General features: G+C 36.4%; 1 protein-coding gene across 5 annotated transcripts in view; it reads right to left on the bottom strand.

The window, feature by feature from the left end:
* The window catches only part of TASP1 (taspase 1), a 246532-nt gene that overhangs the window by 161753 nt on the left and 62013 nt on the right, over positions 1–22766 (bottom strand). For 4 of the 5 annotated variants that reach the window (XR_010343411.1, XR_010343409.1, XM_012474983.3 and 1 more), the window contains exons 7-8: positions 15500–15579; positions 3844–3950 (exon numbers count right to left, since the gene is read on the bottom strand). The exons of the other annotated variant lie outside the window; for it this stretch is intronic. Coding sequence is in view for 2 of the 4 variants with exons in the window: in XM_012474983.3 (XP_012330406.1) it covers positions 3844–3950; positions 15500–15579 (187 nt within the window). In the remaining 2 variants the exon portion in view is untranslated. The remainder of the gene's footprint in view (positions 1–3843; positions 3951–15499; positions 15580–22766) is intronic. 5 annotated transcript variants of the gene reach the window in all.

Raw genomic sequence — 22766 nt, 5'->3', positions numbered from 1 at the left:
CTACTTCCACCACCAGGAAGCTTTTTGTTTTGTTTTGTTTTTGTTTTTGAGACGGAGTTTCGCTCTTGTTATCCAGGCTGGAGTGCAATGGCGCCATCTCGGCTCACCGCAACCTCCGCCTCCTGGGTTCAGGCAATTCTCCTGCCTCAGCCTCCAGAGTAGCTGTGATTACAGGCACGCATCACCATGCCCAGCTAATTTTTTGTATTTTTAATAGAGACGGCGTTTCACCATGTTGACCAGGATGGTCTCGATCTCTTGACCTCGTGATCCACCCGCCTCGGCCTCCCAAAGTGCTGGGATTACAGGTGTGAGCCACTGCGCCTGGCCCTTCCCCAGTTCTACTCTCTTAGTAAATGGCAATATCCAGCTGCTCAGCTAAAACCCTTAAATCCTCTGCTCAGCTAAAACCCTTAATTCCTCTCTCTGTCTTACCAATAACTAAGGCAACAACATTGTCTTTCTAGAAAACCTCAAAATATTTTCCGGATATGTTCACTTATCTTCATCTCCACCCCATCACCTACAGTCCAAGGTGCCATAATCTCCTAACTGTAATGACTTCCTAATTAGTTTACCAACTTCTCTTCTTACCTCCCCCTTGGACTGATTCTTCACATAGTAGCCCATAGAGAAGTTTGCAAAATGTGATTGAGACAGCACTGCTTCCCTACTTTAAACTCTTCGGTGGCTAGCCATTATTCTTGAATAAAATTAAAACTCCTTGCCATGATCTACCAGGAGCTACCCATACCTACTTCCGCAGCTTCATCTCATACCATTCTCCCCTTGCTCACTGCTTTGGGCACACTGACTCTCCTTCTGCATTCCTTTAATATGCCAAACCCCCACAGAGCCTCTGCACATGCAGCTCATTCTGCCTGGAATACTCTTCCACTGACTCTTCATAAAAGTCACTCAAGTTTCAGATGTCACCTCAAATGTTGTCTCCTCACAGGGGTCTCTGTTGATCATTCTATTTAATAAAGTCTTCCTTCAGACTCTCACATCCAAGTTACTCTATATCACATCATTTTGTTCTTTTTTTCCTTCATAACAGTTACCAGCTATCTTAATTATATGCTAATATGTCTCCTTCTGCTAAAATGTAAGATCTCATTAGAGCATGAGATTCCTCCATCTTGTTCACCATTATTTTCTTACTACCCAGTTCAGTACCATTTCCTGAATGGAAAAATGAACTACTTGAATAATTCCAGCTGAAGATCTTCTCTATGAGATGCAGTGAAATGTCTATACATAAAAATCCTAACCTGATGTCCACAAAAAGACCAGTATGAGAATTTCACAGCAGGTTTATTCATAATAGAAAACTGGAAACAAACCAAATGTCCATCAACATGAAAACAGGTAAACAAATTAATGTGTATTCATATTAGGAAATATTACTTAGTAATAAAAGAGAATAAACTAGTGATACAACATATAATAAAAGCTTTTTGTGAAAGAAGCCAAACAGAAAAGAGTATATTCTGTATAATTCCATTTATATAACATTCAGAGCAAGAAAAAGTATTTATTGTAATAAAAATCAGAACATGGTTCCCCATGTTGCCCATGCTGGTCTCAACTCCTGGGATCTAGTAATCCACCTGCCTTGGCCTCTCAAAGTACTGGGATTACAGGCCTGAGCCACTGCACCTGGCCTATCATGAATTTTTAAAAAGGCAAAAAAGTCCTAAATTCATTCACTCACACATCACATCCGACGCAGAAACCCAAGAAATAAGACTATCCACCATCATATCAAGATGTACTTATTTATCTGTTCATTTACCTTCTAAATTCTTACTCTTCGCTGGCAGAAAATTAAAAAGGTTTGTACCAAACTGACTGTCTCACAGCAACACACTAAGAAAATATCCATCACTACAAAAGATGATTTATGATGTATTTATATATGGGCAAATGGCTATTTACGTGTGTGTGTGTGTGTGTGTGTGTGTGTGTGTCTGCTTATTATAAGTTGGATATTAACTGGGAAGGAGCATAGAAGAACTGGAAATATTACATATCTTGATAGGTGTATGGTTTACATGGGTATATATGTCAGTAAAAACTGATTAGATCATTTACTCTGCAAATTTTATTACAATTATTTTTTTGAGATGTGATCTCACTCCATCACCCAAGCTAGAGCACAATGGCATGATCATGGCTCACTGCAGCCTTGACCTCCCAGACTCAGGTGATTTTCCCACCTCAGCCTCCCGAGTAGCTGGGACTACAGGCATGTACCATCACATCCAGCTAATTTTTTGTATTTTTTGTAGAGACAGGGTTTCCCATGTTGCCCATGCTGGTCTCAATTACTGGGCTCCAGTAATCTACCCACCTCAGCCTCCCAAAGTATTGGGATTACTGGCATGAGCCACTGCACTCAGCCTATCATAAATTTAAAAGGCAAAAAAGTCCTGAATTCATTCACCCACACATCACATCCAAGTCAGATACCCAAGAAATAGACTATCCACCGTCATATCAAGATCTACTTATTAATTTGTTCATTCTTCTAAATTCTTGCTCTTTGCTGGCAGAAAATTAAAAAGCTTTGTGCCAAACTGATTGTCTCATGGCAACACACTAAGAAAATATCAATCACTACAAAAGATGATTATGCATTTATATATAGGCAAACCATGTAAAACTATGACAAAAAGGACAAAACAGCATGTATCCATTATAGAAGAACTAAACAATAAAGCATATTGATAGATGCTAAGGTACATCAAATGATTATGTGACCTGGAACACCCACCATGAGCTGTATGGAAGGAACCCCTAAGCCACAGGCTGAGCAAGAATGCTGTAGTTTTCAACTTATTTCTATCCCTAAAAACATCTGAATCCAACATGTATATTTTCTTTTACTTACACCCTACTCCCTAAACAGTCATGTTAAGAATCACTATCTGGAACTGTAAGAACCAAACAGTAGCCACGAGCCACAAGCAGCTATTCAGAAATTAAAAAGAGGGAAGGACAAATGGAAAGCTAAATTTTTAATTTTTTGTAAAATTTTAATTTATAATATATTAACTATTAGAAAGATTTAAGTATACCTATAATAACTTTGAATGTAAATTTCTACTTCAACAGTTAATTTTTATGAAATATAAATATAGATCAAATATTTCTAATAAAAATTTAGTGTCAGTCAGGCATGGTGGCTCATGCCTGTAATCCTAGCATTTTGGGAGGCCAAGGTAGGCAGATCCCTTCAAGACCAGCCTGGCCAACAGGGCGAAACCCCATCTCTTCTAAAAACACAAAGAAAGTAGCTGGGTGTGGTGGCACATGCCTATAATTCCAGCTACTGGGGAGGCTGAGGCAGGAGAGTCACTTGAACCCAGGAGGCAGAGGTTGCAGTCAGCCAAAATCACACCCTGCACTCCAGAATGGGCAAAAAAGCGAGACTCCCTCTCAAAAATAAAAAAAAAAATTTAATGTTATAATTGAGATGTGGAAAATTCAAACTGGTTCTGAAGACTTAATACTAAAAAAGATAATGTAAAATATAAAATAGCTCATTAATAATTATTTCCCTAATTACATTTCAAAGTTATATTTTAGATCCACTGGTTTAAATAAAATATATTATTAAAATTAATTTCCCTTGTTTCTTTCCAGTTTCTTTTTCTCTTTTATAAGCCTAATATTTATAAACATGTATTTTTTGAATGTAGCTACTGAAAAACTTTAAAGTACATACGTGGCACACATACTATTTCTACTGAATAGTACTGCCCTAAAGCTTGTACCTAAATGCAGAAGATATTTCATTATGATACATTAATTTGAATATTTTAAACACCTCCTGACCTTTTCACTTGATTGTCTTCTTTTCTTTAGTTGAATAAAATCTGTTTCCACCCTTTCTGCCAGCTCTAGTTTCCTCTTGTTTCTTTTAAATGCAGCTAAACTGAATCCTATAAAATAAAATAAAATAAAAAAACATTAAATATAACACTTAAGAAATATTAGGGCAATGGATCAAATAAGATATCTGAAGAGCCTTCCCAGAAGAAACTCCTTAAGAATGTTAAATTAAGGGTTTAAAAAGTCTTTTCAATGTATACAGAGATAGTTGGAGAATAAGAGAAATAAACTAAGATTTTAAAATTAAGAAAAAGGTCAAACCCTGAGAAAAAAAAGGAGTTCTGTAGGTAGACACCACCTCGGGGCATCTAATGATACATGCCTCCTCCAACTGTGGTTTTAAAGATCTCTGCATGTACAAGACAAGGGATGAAACTTGGGCACAATGCAGTGTGAGAAAACACACTGGAGATTATCCACAAAGAAAGGAGAGAGTCACAAAGATTAATATGCCCAGTGGACAGGAGAATGAGAAAAAAGCCACCAGGCACCAAAAAATAATAAAAAATAGAGAAAACATTTTTTAAACCAGAAAACTTGTAAATCTCAGCTTTGGTTCTAGATGTAAAGAGGAAACATCTCCCTAGAAATTTCATGTAACTAATGAGGGCATTTAGATAGGCTTCCAGTAGAATTCTTATTACCTGTGAGACTTGGAGATAAAAAAGTGATCTCAGCATAACAGTGCTTCAAAGGGCCTCCAAACACAAATGCAAATACTCTCTAGAAAAATAAACTCGCCTTAACTTACCCAGACCTCAAGGAATTCCCATGTTTCCATCAACATGTGCTCACAGTTTTAAAAGAAAAATTCATAAAACACGTAAGAAATAAACTACCAAGAATAAAAGCCAGCCAAATAGCAGAAAGCATAATCTGACCTGCAAAACCCTCAGGTATTGGAATAATCAAATACAGAATATAACATGTTTATGCTCAGAGAAATAAAGTTATCAAAAATAGGATTAAGCAGCAAGATGATAAACTGACCAGGCTGAACTGAAGAACAAATAGAGCTTCAATCAATCAATAAGATAATCAAAATTTTTAAACTTGATATACAAATTTTAACAGCCAATTGGCTAATAAGACAAATTACAAACTGGAATATAACATTGAAGAAGTTACTAAAGTTTTCTGATAATGGCAGACTAAATTATTCAGAGTAATTATCCATGGAATATTCCTAAAAATGTTAGGTAAAATATTTAAAATACCATCTTAAAAGCATTCAAAACCTTACAACTACTAAGCTAAATTATTGGATAAACTGAGGACTAAAGGTGTTATTGCACTGCTAACATTTGCCAACACTAGCACACATGCATTTGATTAAATGGCGTCAAGGAGAGGCATACATCAAGCCCAGAGCCCATTAAGAGTAGAGAGTTTTATAGGAGACACTTCTCACAATAAACTGGGAATTTAAAGGGCTAATACTCTTAGAATAAAGCTAATCCATAACTAAGTCCATTATTCCCTCTATCTCAAAAGCAAACACATGCAGGCAGTATTGTCCCAGATTATAGCAGAGCATGAGACCAAGAGAAGGTTGGGGGAGAAAATAGGGAGAAGGTAGAGAAAAAGAAAGAACAAAGTATTTGAAAGAGGCAGGGAAAGAAAATTATCTCTGAAAACCTTTTGGTCTCGTGCAGCCCTTGCAGAGATTTACAAATATACACACTGTACAGTCCCAGAAGGAAAAGAAAGAGAGAAGGAGAAGATGGTTAACTTGAAGAAATAATAGATGAAAACTTTCCAAATTTGATGAAAGATATGAATATAAACATCCAAGAAACTCAAGAAATTGCAAGTATGAAAACGGAGAGATCTATACCAAGGCACATTGTCAAAGGTCAAAGACAAAGAGAGAATCTTGAAAAGCAGATCGTCACCTACTAGGGATCCCCAATAAACTTATAAGCAGATTTCTCATCAGAACCTTTGGAAGCTGGACACAATGAGTTAATAAATTCAAAGTGCTGAAACAACAAAAGCATCAACCAAGAATCCTTGCTGTGGCCAAACGGTCCTTCAAAAATGAGGGGCAAATTAAAATACTCTCAGATAAACAAAAACTGAGACAGTTCATTTTTACTGGATCTACCCTGCAAGAAATGCTAAAGGAAATCTTTCAGGTTAAAATGAAAGAACCTTACACAGAACTCAAAGCTGTAAATAATGATTGCTGATAAATACATTGACTACTGTAAAAGCTAGTCTTATTGTAATTTTGGTTTCTAACTATGTTTTTTGTTTGCTACATGATTGTATTTTATTTTATTTATTTATTTTATTTTATTTATTTATTTTTGAGACAGAGTCTTGCTCTGTCACCCAGGCTGAGTGCGGTGGTGAAATCTCAGCTCTCTGCAACCTCTGCCTCCCAGGTTCAAGCAATTCTCTTACCTCAGCCTCCCAAGTAGCTGAGATTACAGTTACGCATCACCACACTTGGCTAATTTTTTTTATTTTTAGTAGAGATGGGGTTTCACCATGTTGGCCAGGCTGGTCTCAAACTCCTGACCTCAGGTGATTCGCCTCTGCCTCCCAAAGTGCTGGGATTACAGAAGTGAGCCATCACACCTCACTTATTTTCTACATGATTTTAGAAACTAAAGCATCAAAACCCTATCAGTCTGTTTTGGGACAGACAATGGGAAAAGATACAATTTTATAAAAGAGGGTTGAGATAAATCTGTATAAGAACAGAATATTTATTTGTTATTGAAGTTAAGTTGGTCTAAATTCAAATTAAAGTGTTATAATTTTAGCATGTTAAATGTAATCCCCATCATAACCACAAGGCAAGATAATATACACAAAAGAAAATGAAAAGAGAACAACACAATAAACCAAGTAGATCTAAAAGACATAAACAGAAAATTCTATTCAATAACAGAAATGACATTCTTCTCAAGTTCATTTGGAACATTTTCCAAAATGTCCCATTTGTGTGTGAGCACAAATCAAATCCCAATAAACTGTAAAAGACAGGTATTGTATAATGTATCTTCTCCAGCTAAAACAGATGAAGTTAGAAATCAATAGAAGAAGACTGGAAAATGCACAAATTGTATAAACTAAAATACAGAAAGAAATCACAATGGAAATTAGAAAATGCTTAGATGTGAATAAAAATTAATATGCCAAAACCTATAAAGTACATCAAAAGCCTTATAAAGGAAAAATGTTACGGCTATATGCACATTAAAAAAGAAGAAAGATTTCAGCCGGGCATGGTGGCTCATGCCTGTAACCCCAGCACTTTGGGGGGCCAATGCAGGTGGATCTCCTGAGGTTAGGAGGTCGAGACCAGCCTGATCAACATGAAGAAACCCCATTTTTACTAAAAATTAGTAAATTTTACTAAAAATTAGCTGGGTGTGGTGGCGCATGCCTGTAATCCCAGCTACTCAGGATGCTGAGGTAGGAGAATTGCTTGAACTCAGGAGGCACAGGTTGCAGTGAGCCAAGATCATGCCATTGGACTCCAGCCCGGGCAACAAGAGCGAAACTCCATCTCGAAAAAAACAAAACAAAATTTAAAAAAAGAAGAAAGATTTCAAACAACCTAGCTTTAAAACGTAAGGAACTAGAAAAAGAAGAATTAAACCCAAAGTTACCAGAACAAAGGAAATAAAGATCAGAGTAGAGATAAATAAAATAGATAATACAAAAACAATGGAGAAAAATAAAATCAAAAGTGAGTTCATGGAAAAGATTAACAAAATTTAAGCTCTTTAGCTAGATTAAGAAAAAAAGAAGGCCGGGAGCAGTGGCTCACGCCTGTAATCCCAGCACTTTGGGAGACCAAGGCAGGCGGATCATGAGGTCAGGAGTCCGAGACCAGACTGACCAACATGGTGAAACCCTGTCTCCACTAAAAATACAAAAATTAGCTGGGCATGATGGCACGCGCCTGTAATCCCAGCTACTCAGGAGGCTGAGGCAGGAGAATAGCTTGAACACGGGAGACGGAAGTTGCAGTGAGCCAAGATCGTGCCACTGCACTCCAGCCTGGGTGACAGAGTGAGACTCTGTCTCAAAAAAAAAAAAAAAGAAAAAAGAAAAAATAAGACATATTACTATAATCAGAAATCAAAGTGGGCACATTACTATTGATTCTTCAAAAATAAAAGGTATTTTAGGCCAGGCACAGTGGCTCATGCCTGTAATCTCAACATTTTGGGAGGCCAACGTGGGTGAATCACTTGAGCACAGGAGTTTAAGATCAACCTGAGCAACATGGTGAAACCCTGTCTCTACAAAAAATACAAATTTAGCCATGCATGGTGGCATGCACCTGTATTACCAGCTCCTCCAGCAGCTGAGGTGGGAGGATCATCTTAGTTTGGGAAGTCAAGGCTGCAGTGAGCCATGTTTGCGCCACTGCACTCCAGCCTGGGCAACAGAGCAAGACCTTGTCTCTCAAAAAAAAAAACTGTATCTATATATGCATGTATATATGTGTGTGTGTGTCTGTGTGTGTGTCTGTATGTGTGTATGTGTGTGTAAATACCTATGTATGTATACATATACATACACATGTATACACACATACACACACACATAAATAAAAGAGAGTTCTATGAACAATTACATACCCAAAAACTGGATGACCTAAACAAAATTAACAAAGTCCAAAAACACAAAACCTACCAAGACTGCATCACGAAGAAACAGAAAATCTGAATTAACCCATAATTAGTAAGGAGAACGAATCAATAATCCAAACTCTCCTGGCAAAAAAAATCCTCAGACTTCATGGTTTCACTGAAGCATTCTACCCAACAGTTAAACAACAAACACCAAAAAAATTAACAAAGAGGAAACACTTTCAGTCATTCTATGAGGCCAGCATTATCCTAATACCCAAACCATACAAAGACACCATAAGAAAGCTACCAACCAATACCCCTTACGAACACTGATGCAAAATTCCTCAACAAAATACTGTCAAACCAAATGCAGCAGCATATTAAAATGATAATACACGATGATGAAGTGCAATTTATTCCTAAGAAGCAAAGGTCATTCAACATATGAAAATCAATGGTATGCATCCACTGATTAACAGGATGAAAGGAAAAAGCCATATGATCTTTTTTTTTTTTTTTGCAGAGACAGGGCCTCACTATGTTGCCTAGGCTGATCTTGAACTTCTGGCCTCAAGTAATCCTCCCACCTCAGCCTCCCAAAGTGCTGTGATTATAGACATGAACCATCTCACCCAGCATGATCATAAATTGATGCACAAATAATCATGTTACAAAATTCAAAACTCTTTCATAATAAAAACACCAAAAAAATTAGAAACAGAAAAAAACTATTTCAACATAAAAAAGCAAAAAGTGAAAAGCCCATAGGTAACATTACATTCTATGGTGAAAGACTGAAACACTTTCCCCTGAAATCAGAAACATGACAAGAACATGTGCTTTCACTACTTCAAGTACTAGAAGTCCAAACCTAATATTAGAAGTACTAGAACTAGAAGTCCTAGAAGTACTGGAAGTCCTGGCCAAGGCAATCAGGCAAGGAAAAGAATTAAAAGGCATCCAAATTGGAAAGGAAAAAATAAAATTATGACTTGATCTTATACTTGGAACATCCTAAAGATCTCTGCGCCCCCCTCCCCGACACACACACACACACAAATACACTAGAACTAATAAATTCAGCAAAGTTGTATGATACAAAATCAACACTCAAAAATCAGTTGCAGTTCTATAAACTAACAATGAACAATTTAAAAAAGAATATAAGAAAGCAATCCCATTTACAATAGCATCGAAAAGTATAAAATGCTTAGAAATAAACTAAAACCAAGGAGGCAAAAGACTTGTACACTGAAAACTACAAAACATTGCTGAAAGAAATTAAAGACATTAACAATGAAAAGACACCCCATGTTCATCAAGTGGAAGCTTTCATGTTGTTAAGATGTCAGTACTACTTAAAGCAATCTACAGATTCAGTGTAATCCCTAACAAAATTCCAATGGTATTTTTTTTGAGAAATAGAAGCATCAATCCTAAAATTCATATACAATCTAAAGGGACCCTACAAAATCAAAATAATCTTGGGGAAAAAAAAAAGTCGGACGTCTCACTTCCTGATTTCAAAACTTATTGTAAAGCTACAGCAATCAAAACAGTACGGAGGACGAGCTTGGTGGCTGATGCCTGTAATCCCAGCACTTTGGAAGGCTGAGGCGAATGCATCATTTAAAGTCAGGAGTTTGAAACCAGCCTGGTCAATATGGTGAAACCCTGTCTCTACTAAAAATACAAAAAAGTTAGCTGAGTGTGGTGGTGGACCACTGTAATCCCAGCTACTCAAGAGGCTGAGGCATGCCGTGGCTGAGCCCAGGAGGCGGAGGTTGCAGTGAGCAGAGATCACACCATTGCACTCCAGCCTGGGCAACAGAGTGAGACTCCATCCCCCCAGCAAAAAAAACAACAAAAACAAACAAACAAAAAAAAAGCCATATGGAAATGCCATAAAGGCCATTATACAGAAAAATGCAATAAACAGTTCAGAAATAAACTCTCACATATATATGATCAATGATTTGATGAGGGTACTAGCACCGTTCAACAGGGAAACAATAGTCTTCAACAAACTGTGTTTGAAAGACTAGATAGCCACATGCAAAAGAATGTAGTTAGACTCCTACTTTATACCATATACAAAAATTAATTCAAAATGGATCAAAGACATAAATGTAAGAGCTAAAACTATAAATCTCTTAGAAAACAACATAGAGGGAAAGGTTGGATATAACACCAAAACAGAGACAATAAAAGGAAAAAAATAGATAAAAATTTGAAAGACACAATCAATGGAGTGAAAGACAATCAATGTAGTGAAAAGGCAACTGACAGAATGAAATAAGATATTTGCACGTCATATCTGGTAAGTGTTAATATCCAGAACATACAAAGAACTCCTATATCTTAAGAAGAAAAACAACTTGATAGAAAAATAGGCAAAGAACTAGGATACACATTTCTCTAAGCAACATATAAAAACGGTCAATACGCACAAGAAAAAACACTTCAACAGCATAATCATGGAAATGCAAATCAAAATCACAATGAAATACCAACTCACACCCATTAGGATGCCAACTATTTTTAAAAAAGAAAAGGAAAGAACAAGTATTGTTAAGGATGTGGAGAAACTGGAACTCTGGTGCACTGCTGATAGAATGTGAAATGGTGCAGCCACTATGGAAAACAGACAACATGGTAGCTTCCCAAAAAATTAAAAACAGAATAACCATGTGATCCAGCAATTCCATTTCTGGGTACTCAGAAAAAAATGATAGCAGGGATTCAAACAGATATTTGTATAGCCATGTTCACAGCAGCATTATGCATGATAGCCAAAAGGTGGAAGTAACTCAAGTAGTCATCAATGGATGAGTAGACAAACAAAATATGGTATATACATACAATGAAATATGATTCAACCTTAAGAAGAAATTCTGACACATGCTACAACATGGATGAACCTTGAAGAAGTCATGCTAAGTGAAATAAGCCAATTACAAAAGGACAAGTATTCTAAGATTCCACTTATAAAAGCAGAATTCAGAGACAAAAATGAACTAGCCAGGGCCTAGATGGAAGGGACATGGGGAGTTACTGTTTAATGGGTACAGTTTTGGTGTTATGAGATGAAGAGGGTTCTATAGATGATGGTTAGTTCCACAATAAGAAAATATTTAAAGCGGCCAGGCACAGTGGCTCGCGTCTGTGATCCCAGCACTTTGGGGGGCTGAGGCGGGTGGATCATCATGAGGTCAGGAGATTGAGACCATCTTGGCGAACATGGTAAAACCCCGTCTCTACTGAAAATACAAAAATTAGCTGGGTGTGGTGGTGCATGCCTGTAATCCCAGCTGCTCGGGAGGCTAAGGCACGAGAATCACTTGAACCCAGGAGACAGAGGTCGCAGGGAGCCGAGATCGCACCACTGCACTCCAGCCTGGTTGATAGAGCGAGACTCCATTTCAAGAAGAAAAAAAAACAAAAAAGAAAATGTTTAAAGCTACTGAACTATACCATTAAAAATGTTTAAGATGGTAAACTATATGGGTATTTTACCACAATTTTAAAAAACAGAAAAAGTACAAGAATGTTTAGAGAAGCTTTACACAAAATAGCCAAAAACTGGAAACAACCCAGACATAAATGGATAAATGGCTAAACTTAGTGGCAGTACCTCCATACCATGGAACACTCAGGAATTAAAAAAAAAAAAACAAGCTATTGAGAAACACAACCTGGTTGTTATCTCCAGAGTTACAGTGAGGAGGAAAATAAAAATTTAAAAAAAGAGCAAATACCAAAAGGTTACAGCCTGTATGATACCATTTATATTACATTCTTGAAATGACAAAATTGGCTGGGCACAGTGGCTCATGCCTGTAATCTCAGCACTTTAGGAGGCTGAGGTTGACAGATCACCTGAGAGCAGGAGTTGGAGACCAGCTTGGCCAACATAGCAAAATGCTGCTGCTACTAAAAATACAAAAATTAGCTGGGCATGGTGGCAAGTGCCTGTCATCCCAGCTACTCGGAAGGCTGAGGCAGGAGAATTGCTTGAACCTAGGGGGCTGAGGTTGTAGTGAGCTAAGATCACGCCATTGCACTCCACCCTGGGCAACAGAGCAAGACTTCGTCTCAAAAAAAAAAAAAAAGAAAGAAAGAAATGACAAAATTGTACACATGGAAAATATGTTAGTGGCTGTCAGGGGTTAAGGTGGAAAAGAAGATAACATCACTGATCATTAGAGAACTGCCAATCAAAACCTCAATGAGATAATATCTCACACCACTCAGAATGGCTATTAAAAAGTCAAAAGGTAACAGATGCTGGTGAGGTTGTGGAGAAAAAGGAATGCTTATACGCTGCTGGTAGGAGTGTAAATTAATTCAGCCATTGTAGAAGGCAGTGTGGTAATTCATCAAAGAGCTAAAAACAGAACTACCATTTGACCTAACAATCCCATTACTGAGTATATACCCAAAGGAATACAAGTTGTTCTGTCAAAAAGACACATACATGCATTTGTTCACTGCAGCACTATTCACAGTAGCAAAGACATGGAATCAACCTAAATATCCATCAATGGTGGACTGGATAAAGAAAATATGGTATATATACACCATGGAATACTATGCAGCCACAAAAAAGAATGAGATCATATCTTTAGCTGGAGCATGGATGGAGATGGAGGCCATTATCCTTACCACACTAACACAAGAACATAAAACCAAATAACACGTTCTTGCTTGTAATTGGGAGGTAAATGATGGGAACACATGGACACATAGAGGGGAACAAAAGACAGTGGGGTCTAACTGAGGGTGAAGGGTGGGACGGGGAGAGGATCAGCAAAAACAACTAAAGGGTTCTTGGCTTAATACCTGGGTGACTAAATAGTCTGTACAACAAATCCCTGTGACATGAGTTTACCTATATAACAAACCTGAAATGTACCCCTAAACTTAAAAGTCTTTAAAAAATAGATATTAGGAAAATAATATATAGAAAATATGAAGAAAAAAATTACCCCAAAATTTTCTTTTAATTTCTCCAAATCTGAAGCATACAAATGTCCAGACTGAATGTACAAAATGAGTATTCAACATAAAGAATAAAAAAAAAAACTGCCCCAAGCAAGATGCTTCATTGTGATAATCAAAATGGGAATTAAGCTTCCTTCCAAAGGGAAAAAAATACACCACAACATTTGTATGATGTATTGAGAACCAGATGACAAGAGAACAATTTCCTCAAAAACCTAAGGGAAAATGATTTTCAGTCTCGCATGTACTGAATAAGGAAATAAACAAGAAAGAAAAACACATGAGATCCAGGAAACAGAGAACCTGATATTGGAGAGAGGCAGAGGAGATCACAAGGTGAAGCAAGGTGCAGTCCAGGATGGCAGCCACGAAGCAGATCTAATAAGACTCTAGACTGGAGGGTGCCAGGCGGCATGTCTCCAAGGGGAAAAAAGGGAACTGACAGATGACCTAATCTGTTTGCCTGAGGACTGTAAAATAAGTTCCACTGGAAAGACTGTAAGACATAATTAGTAACAGCGACCATAAGAATTTAAAACCCTCATATTCCAGCCCTACTGCTACACACACATTTCTCTTCCGTCTAGCCTCCCTATGTTACAACTTTCAGCACTACATGAATATTCATGCTGAATATAAATTTTTTTTAGAGACAAGGTCTCGCTCTGTCACATAAACTGGAGTACAGTGGTGCAATCATAGCCCACCACAGCCTCAAACTCCTAAGCTCAAAGGATTCTCCTGCCTCAGCCTCCCAAGTAGCTGAGAGTACAAGAGTGCACGACCACACCTGGCTAATTATATCCTATTTAATTAACTGGGTTTCCTTGGAGTTAATCCTCATTTTTTCATTTGATTATTTAAATTATATTCTTAGATTTCAGTGATAAAAATAAAAGTTTTATTTAAAAAATAATTAGTGTATGTTTTTAGTATTTCTCATTTTATACAAATATTTATTTTCTAAATAGGTATGTAATATAAACAAACCTATACATATTTATAACTTCATTTTTCATTTTTTTCAAAGTCATTAGTTAGATTTAATCATTATCAGAGATTAGTCTTCACAACAATTTCTAGTTACTTCATAACATTTCAATGTAAGAATATATGATTATTTATTTACTCATATTCCTCTGTGTTGGGTATACGATTTTCTCAAAATTTTGTATATCCTTAACAATGCTCACTTGAGCACCTTTCTATATAAATCTTTGTGTATATCTCCAATGACAGGTTCCTAGGAGCAGAACAAGGCTTTTAACACTTTTTATCTATACTACTTAGTTGCTGGCTAAAATCTCTGCCAATTTACATTTATACCTACAACGTATTATGATTATTTAACCAAATACTTACCAGGAGTAATATGTTTTAAATATTTCAAAAGTTAAAAGGGAACAAATTTAACATGTACTCATTTTAATTTGAATTGGCCTATTAGTTATGTTACATTATCTACTTATGACTTTTAATCATTTTTCTATGAGACGGGCCACTTTTAATTTGGTAAATTTCTTCACAGATTGAGCACATTTATCCCTTTGTCATATTTGTGATAACTATTTTTCAGTTTAATTCTTATGTAGTAACACCTTTGTTTTTCCTTCCCTTGCACTTGTATCTAAAAAGTCCTTCCCTCAGGTCAAGGATTATTAAATATTGACATATTTTCTTCTCTTTCTCTCTCTCCATCTCTCTCTCATTGAAGGGTGGTAATATGGTTTTATTAGTAGTAATTATTTTAAATAATCTCTAAAAGGGATCATTATCAATCCTTTCATAAAAGTATAAGGAATCAGTGAGAAGATGTCAGGAATGTAAAGGTGGTTTAAAATGAAGTAACTTCCTTTGTATCATTTAACTATAAATCTTTCAACATATAAGTTTTCTTCCATAAATATCTGTACTACACGGGTCATAACAGAAGCAATGTTATACTTTTAGGTATATATGCTCATATAGCTTAATTTTTTTAAGTTTTTACTCACTTGTGGTCATGATGTTAGGAGGGCAAGAGGGTATTCCATGATCTACTGCCCATCTGTAGGCTCCTTCGCCAACTAAAAAGCTAACAACAGAAAAATTATTTTTAAGATTCACAGCGTTATCTTCTCCTACACATTCAATAAATATAGGTAATATGGTAAGGCAATTGAAAAAAAGTATTGCATATGGACATAATTCCAGGTTTACCTCAAAGATGACTGCATACTAAGAAATTCCTGAAAAAATGTCCCCAAATTAGAAATTTTACAATTGGAATGTTACAATACCATTTGCAATAACTCAAAAGTAAAAATTGGCAAAATTCAACATAATAAGATGTAAAAATAGTTGACTTCTCAGTAGAAAATAGTAAGATTTATCTTGAACCAACAAGGTTCTCAGTTAATGTCACAAGACTGGTTAATCAAATTAACAGTTTACAATTAAGTGAATGTCTTCAGATTTGGATTATTGCCTAGTACAATACCTGGATCCATCCAAAGTTAGTGGGTACATCTAGAAATGCCCAAACATGTATGCTTACATTTCTAGGCCTTGATGCAATAGAAATATATACATAACCCTCAGAATCATATTTACTGTAGTAAATACTATGGTATGTCCCAAAAGTAACTTTTAAGTACTAAATCGCAAGTTTTAACATAACAAAGTGGGTAAAAGGACACTGCTAGCTAAATATAAAAGACTTGTTTTCAAAGATTTCAAATAGCATGTAGGATAATTACCCCATTCCCCAAGTAATTTGACTAAGGAAATAGTAATGGCAAGCAGTTACGATAATAATTAATCACTTCATCTTCTTCCACAGCCAACTTCTTAACGATCTCAGTCAGCTAGGAATGGATTCCTTGAACTTGTGCCTACTTGTTAGTTTTCCACTCCCTATTTTTGGTTTCTGCTATTTAAATCATTCCAACATTAAAAACTAAAAGTAATATATATAGAAGTCAAAAGACTTGACTGTTAATAAGACCAGTGACAGACTGGCAAAACAAAATCTAAGTAGACCCTCAGAAACATATCCAAATGGGAAACCAAATGGTTAACCTCAATAACTGTTTTCTAATATACATAAAGATGGGGATGGAGGGAGTGTTTTAAACAGAGAGGAGAGAAGGCCAATGAGAACAACTTTACCTCTTCAAAATTCTATAAAAAATAAAATTCTAAAGGATGCTAAGAAAACAGTTTTTCCTATTGTACAAAATGAAATCCACTGCAAAGAAAAGCTGTCACATAAAGTTCAAATGTTAGGATAACTGAAATAGGAACTTGGATGCATATCTGTCCTGAGGGCATTTTTAGCAGTTCCCCCTTCTAGAAAAAAAAAAACGGATAAAAGAAATCATTCTCTTCATGAGAAGTAAAAGAGAAGCTGAAGTAGTAAACTAAATGATCAAGACAAAAGTTTGGAGTTGAATCTAGTATTCTCAGCACTCCCACTGGTCATTTTGGGTTCAATTCCAGTATCTGGAATCAGTGAGTAGCATTTTACAAAATATTTAGCTTTATCTTATAGTTTTTTAATCATTCAAAGGTTTGATTCTAAGTAAAATCAATTTGCTACTGTCAACTACGTAAGTTTTTAAATACTTCAGGCATTGTAAAATATTCATGGGAAGGCAAATATTTGGACATCATCTTATGAATAAGCATACTAAATATCTACCGTTTCCTTAATATAAACAATTATTGTATAGTAGGTCATCATCACACAAAATATAATTGCTTTTGAAATCATTTTAGTACAAGCTTTTACTAAAAACTACACTGACATGTCACACACACACACACACACACACACACACAAATCACATTCCCAAACATTAAATGCTGTACCAATTCAAATTTCTCTCAAGCATTCTTCTGATTCACCAAGGAAGAAACTTCTAGAAAAGGTTCACACCAATCTACTTCAAAATCCCACTGACTCTACCTTTATAACATATCTGGAATCTGACCACTTCTCACTTGGTCTGAGCCACCATCATCTGATACCTACAACGCGGCAGTGGCCTCACTGTTTTTATGCTTGCCTTGCATTGCCCTGTACCCCCGACCCCATGACCCCAGTCAATTCTCAACACACCAGACACTAAAATCCTTGTAAAATACAAGTCAGGTAATGGCACTCCTCTTTCAAAATATTGTAAAACCTCTTGTGAGGACCAGTGCAAAAACTAGAGTCTTTTTAAAAATCTATAAGCTCCCATGGAATCGGATCCTCCCCCTTCCCCAATTCATCTCTTATTCCTCTTGCCACCTTGTGTACTCTACTCGAACATACCAAGGAGGCTCCTGCCTCAGGGTCTTTACCCTGACTGTTCCCTCTGTCTGGCTCTTTCCGTAGTTCCCAAAGGGGAAATTCCTTCACATCCTCAAATATACCTCCCTGATGAGGCCTCCTAAAAATGCATCCCAATACCCTGCACTCCTCTACCCAGTACGCCCAATCCCCTTATCCTGCTTTTACCTTTTTCCACCTTCTAACATATTATATAATTTAAAATGTACATATTATATCTATTGGTTTATTTCTGTATAAATTCCTTATAAGCTTCAAGCTTCATAAGGGTGGAGATCTTGGTTTATTCATCAACATATCTCAAGCATTTAGAACAGTACTTGAAGCATATTAAACATTAAATAAAAATTGGCAAGATATTAAACAAAATAATAGAATGTCAAACTTCCCTAGATTAACGAACAGCATTTTTCCCTGTGTTATACCCATCTTCATTTACATTAAAGCAGATCTAAATGGTTATAAAACAAAAAGCAACACTCTACCAAAACCAGCATGGAGGTGGGGTAATTAAAACTCTCAGCCAGGCACAGTGGCTCACACCTGTAATCCCAGCACTTTGGGAGGCCAAGACAGGTGCATCACTTGAGGTCAGGAGTTTGAGACTAGCCTGGCCAACATGGTGAAACCCTGTCTCTACCAAAAATATAAAAAATTAGACAGGTATGGTGGCGCATGCCTGTAATTCCAGTTACTCAGGAGGCTGAGGAAAGAGAATCACTTGAACCTGGGAGGCAGAGGTTGCAGTGAGCCAAGATCATGCCATTGCATTCCAGTTTGGGTGACAGAGTGAGACTTTGTCTAAAAAAATGAAGAAAAGTAAATAAAAAATCTCTCAATAACTGAGCTGCAAATGCTGACAGAGAAAACACCCTGAAACGGACTATCTGGGCAAATATGGTGATATGAATTACAATCTCATGGATGTACTCATGTGAATTACAATCTCATGGATGTTCTCATAGATGGGAACTTCCCATTTTTAAAGAACCATGACTCTATAATCAGTCTAAAATGCGTAAGTCAGTGAGTCAGAAAGCACTTAAGGATCCTTAAGGATCTTCAGGAACCCCAATGATCAAAATACATTGTTTTCAATGAGAAAGATATAGGAGAACATAACTAATTCTCTGGATTCCAGAACTGATTTCTACTTTATCTCACTTCTTTGCTCATCATAAATACACAAAACTGAAGAAAGATAACTTTGGTTATTGATTATTTAAAGCTTATCAACACATAAAATGCAAATAAAGAAAAACTTGCTGTATTTGGAATAACACGTAACAACCAAATTATAACTGTTCTCTTTTGGACTTTGTTTTAAATTCTTCATTATTGAAATGTTCTAACATATACAACTGTATTCTCCCAAAATTCACAGTCTGAAATCTCACCCCCAAAGTACTGGGATGCCATTAGGAGGTGGGGCCTTTTGGGAGGCGATCAGGTCATGAGGGTGACGCCCTCTTAAGCGGGATTAGCCCTCTTGAATGCTCCCTTTAATGGGACAATGAATTCCCCAGCTCCTTGATCTTGAACTTCCCAGCCTTCAGGATTGTGAGAAACTTTTATTTTATTTCTTTATGTTTATTTATTTATTTATTTATTTTGAGACAAGGTCTTACTCTGTCACTCAGGCTGGAATGCAGGAGCACAATCTCGGCTCACTGCAGCCTCCACCTCCCAGGTTCAAGCAATTTACCTGCCTCAGCCTGGGACTACCACGCCTGGCTAATTCTTGTATTTTCAGCAGAGACGAGGTTTCACCATGTTGGCCAGGATGGTCTTGATATCCTGATCTCATGATCCACCCACCTTGGCCTCCCAAAGTGCTGGGATTATAGGCGTCAGCCACAGTGCCCGGCTGAAACTTTTATTGTTTATAAGCTACCTAGTTTATGGTATTAAGGTGTTTTCTTATGGCAGAAACTCTCTAGAGTTCACTGCCTAAATGTAATACAGTTGTTGTTGTTTTTTTTCAAGTTCCCTGAGTACCCTAAATCAACATAACCAAATTTATCATGTTTTTACTTTGAGCTTACTTACATGTGATCCAAATATTTCTAGTCATCTAATTTCTATAATAATTTAAACAGTGAGCTTCCAGGTATGTGAGAGATTTTCACTTCTGGAAAAGATGGAGTAACAGGGAACAAAGCCTCTTATTTGAAGCAGTGAAAAAAAAAGACAAAATATAGAAAATAACATTTTTCAGACATAAGAAATTAGGTAGCATAAGACAGTGATTCTTCAGAGAAAGGAAACAAAGTAAACCTTGTGATTGCCTTACTGCAATCATAGGGCTCACCTTCATTACTAGAGAGTTTCTAAACCACAGCACAGGAGCTCCAGCAGTATCTCTGAGTTAAAGTGACATAGTTGGGCATCCAGAGAGGCCACATAGCCAGAGTTCACAAAAGAGAGTACCAGAAAGGAAAGAGCTGCATACAGAGAGTTCTCTAGAGATCTGCTGAGTATCCTTCTGGTCTTCAGCTAAATAGAGATCAGTGCATGTTTAAGAAGAAATTACCCAAAGCCTTGGAACAAATACAATGAAAGCTAAAAAAAAATAATAAATCCCCAAGTTCAGACAGAGCCAGGAACAGCTCCTGCTCTCACCAATGAAAGCAAAGGCCTTATTCTAGGTGCATCTGTTATAATACTTTGAAAGAATCTGCCTCAATAGCAAGGCTAGCTCAAGGCCAGATACTTCTTGTCTCATGTAACAAAGTTTAAAGTGAGACCTGAAAGGCTCAAGCTGTTTTTAAGTAACTTAGCCACCTCCTAGAATAAAAAGTAAGAAAAGTTATTAAAATACAAAAATACAAAGCACCCAAAAAGGTAAAATTCACAATCTCTGAAACCCAATAAAAATCACCAAGCACGCAAAATAGGAGGAAAAGGTAACCCGTAATGAAGTGAAAAGTTATTGAATTGAAAACAATCTATAAATAACAAAGATGACAGAATTATCAAAGATATTAAAATAGTTGTTAAAATACTATACATATGTTCATGAAGCTAGAGGAAAGTTTAAGCATGTTAAGTAGATACATGGAAGACATTTGTTTAAAGATGCAAATCAACTCATAGAGATAAAAATAACAATGTCAGAAATAAAAAACAAGCTGAATGGGCTTAGCAGGTAACTAGACATTAAGTGAATAGACAGAAAAATAATTAGTAAACTTGAAGACAGCAGTGGAAACTATGAAACTATTTAAAATGAAACAAAGAGAAAAAAACAATGAAAAAAGTAAACAAATCATGAGTGATCTGTAAACTACAAGAGGCTGAATTTATGTATAATCAGAATTCTGAATAGAAGAGACAGGGATTCAGAAAAAAGTATCCGAAGAGATGAGAAATTTTTTCCCAAAGTTGATGAAATATATCCCTATACATTTAAAAAGCAAAATGAACCCAAACCAAAGTTATTACAATAAAACTATAAACAAATATCACTCATAAACATACATATAAAAATTATTTACCAAATATTAGCAACCTGAAACCAACAATATATAAAACAAATAATACATTATGACCAAGTAGAAGTTATCCCAGGAATGCAACTGCTGCTTTATCAATCAAAAATCAACAAATCACTAAATTAGCTAATTAAATTTTAAAAATCATAAGATCATCTCAATAGATGCAGAAAAGCATTTGACAAAGTACAACACCTGTTTCTACTATAATTCTCAGCACACTACGTGATATGGTTTGGCTGTAACCCCACTCAAATCTCATCTTGAATTGTAGCTCCCATTATACCCATCTGTCATGGAAGGGACCCAATGAGAGGTAACTGAATCATGGGACCAGGTTTTTCCCATGCTGTTCTTGTGATAGTGAGTAAGTCTCATAAGAGTTGATGGTTTTATAAAGGGCAGTTCCTCTGCAGACACACGCTTGCCTGCCACCATGTAATGTAAGATGTGCCCTTGCTCCTCCACCTTTTGCCATGATTGTGAGGCCTCCCCAGCCATGTCAAACTGTGAGTCCATTAAACCTCTTTTTCTTTATAAATTCCAGTCCCAGGTACTTCTTCATAGCAGTACAAAAATGGACTAATAAAAACAAGGGAAATTTCTCAAATGATCAAAAGCATCTGTGATTAACCTACAGCAATCATCATACTTGATGATGAAAGACCAAATGCTTCTTCCCTAAGATCACAAACAAGGGAAGGATGTCCACTCTCATAATTCTACTGTACACTGCATTGGATATTCCAGCCAATGCAATAAAGCATGAAAAAAAAATTAGTTAAAAGAATCCAGTATAGAAATAGAAATAAAACTATATTCATTCCCAGGAGACATATTTATGTCTTGGCTGGGCAAGGTGGCTCACGCCTATAATCCCAGCACTTTGGGAGGCTGAGGCGGGTGGATCACCTAAGGTCAGGAGTTCCTGATCAGCCTGACAAACATGGAGAAACCCCATCTCTACTAAAAATACAAAATTAGCCAGGTATTATGGCACATGCCTGTAATCCCAGCTACTCAGGAGGCTGAGGCAGGAGAATTGCTTGAACCTGGGAGGCAGAGGTTGCAGTGAGCCGAGTTCGTGCCATTGCACTCCAGCCTGGGTAACAGAGCAAGACTCCATCTCAAAAAGAAAAGAAAGAAAGAAAGAAAATCTTATGGAATCTATAAAAAATGAAACTAAAACAAATGGATTTACCAAATTCCCATCATAAAATGTCAATATGTTAAAATCAATCATATTTCTACATACTGACAATGAACAATTGGAAATAAACATGTTTAAGTATACCATTGACCACAGCATCAAAAAGAATGAAGTACCAGGTGTAAACATAATAAACACTGTGCAAGATCTATACACTGAAACTATAAAAGTTAAAACCTTGATAAATGCATATATTAGAATCCTAATCAAAATTCTGGCAGTGTATTTATAGAAATGGA

This window comes from Aotus nancymaae, unplaced genomic scaffold, assembly GCF_030222135.1.
Source record: "Aotus nancymaae isolate 86718 unplaced genomic scaffold, 86718_ANA_hifiasm-v0.15.2.pri h1tg000001l, whole genome shotgun sequence".
Classification (NCBI taxonomy): Eukaryota; Metazoa; Chordata; class Mammalia; order Primates; family Aotidae; genus Aotus; species Aotus nancymaae.
Note: the sequence above shows the minus strand (reverse complement) of the source record. Positions and strands in the feature narration are given on the sequence as shown.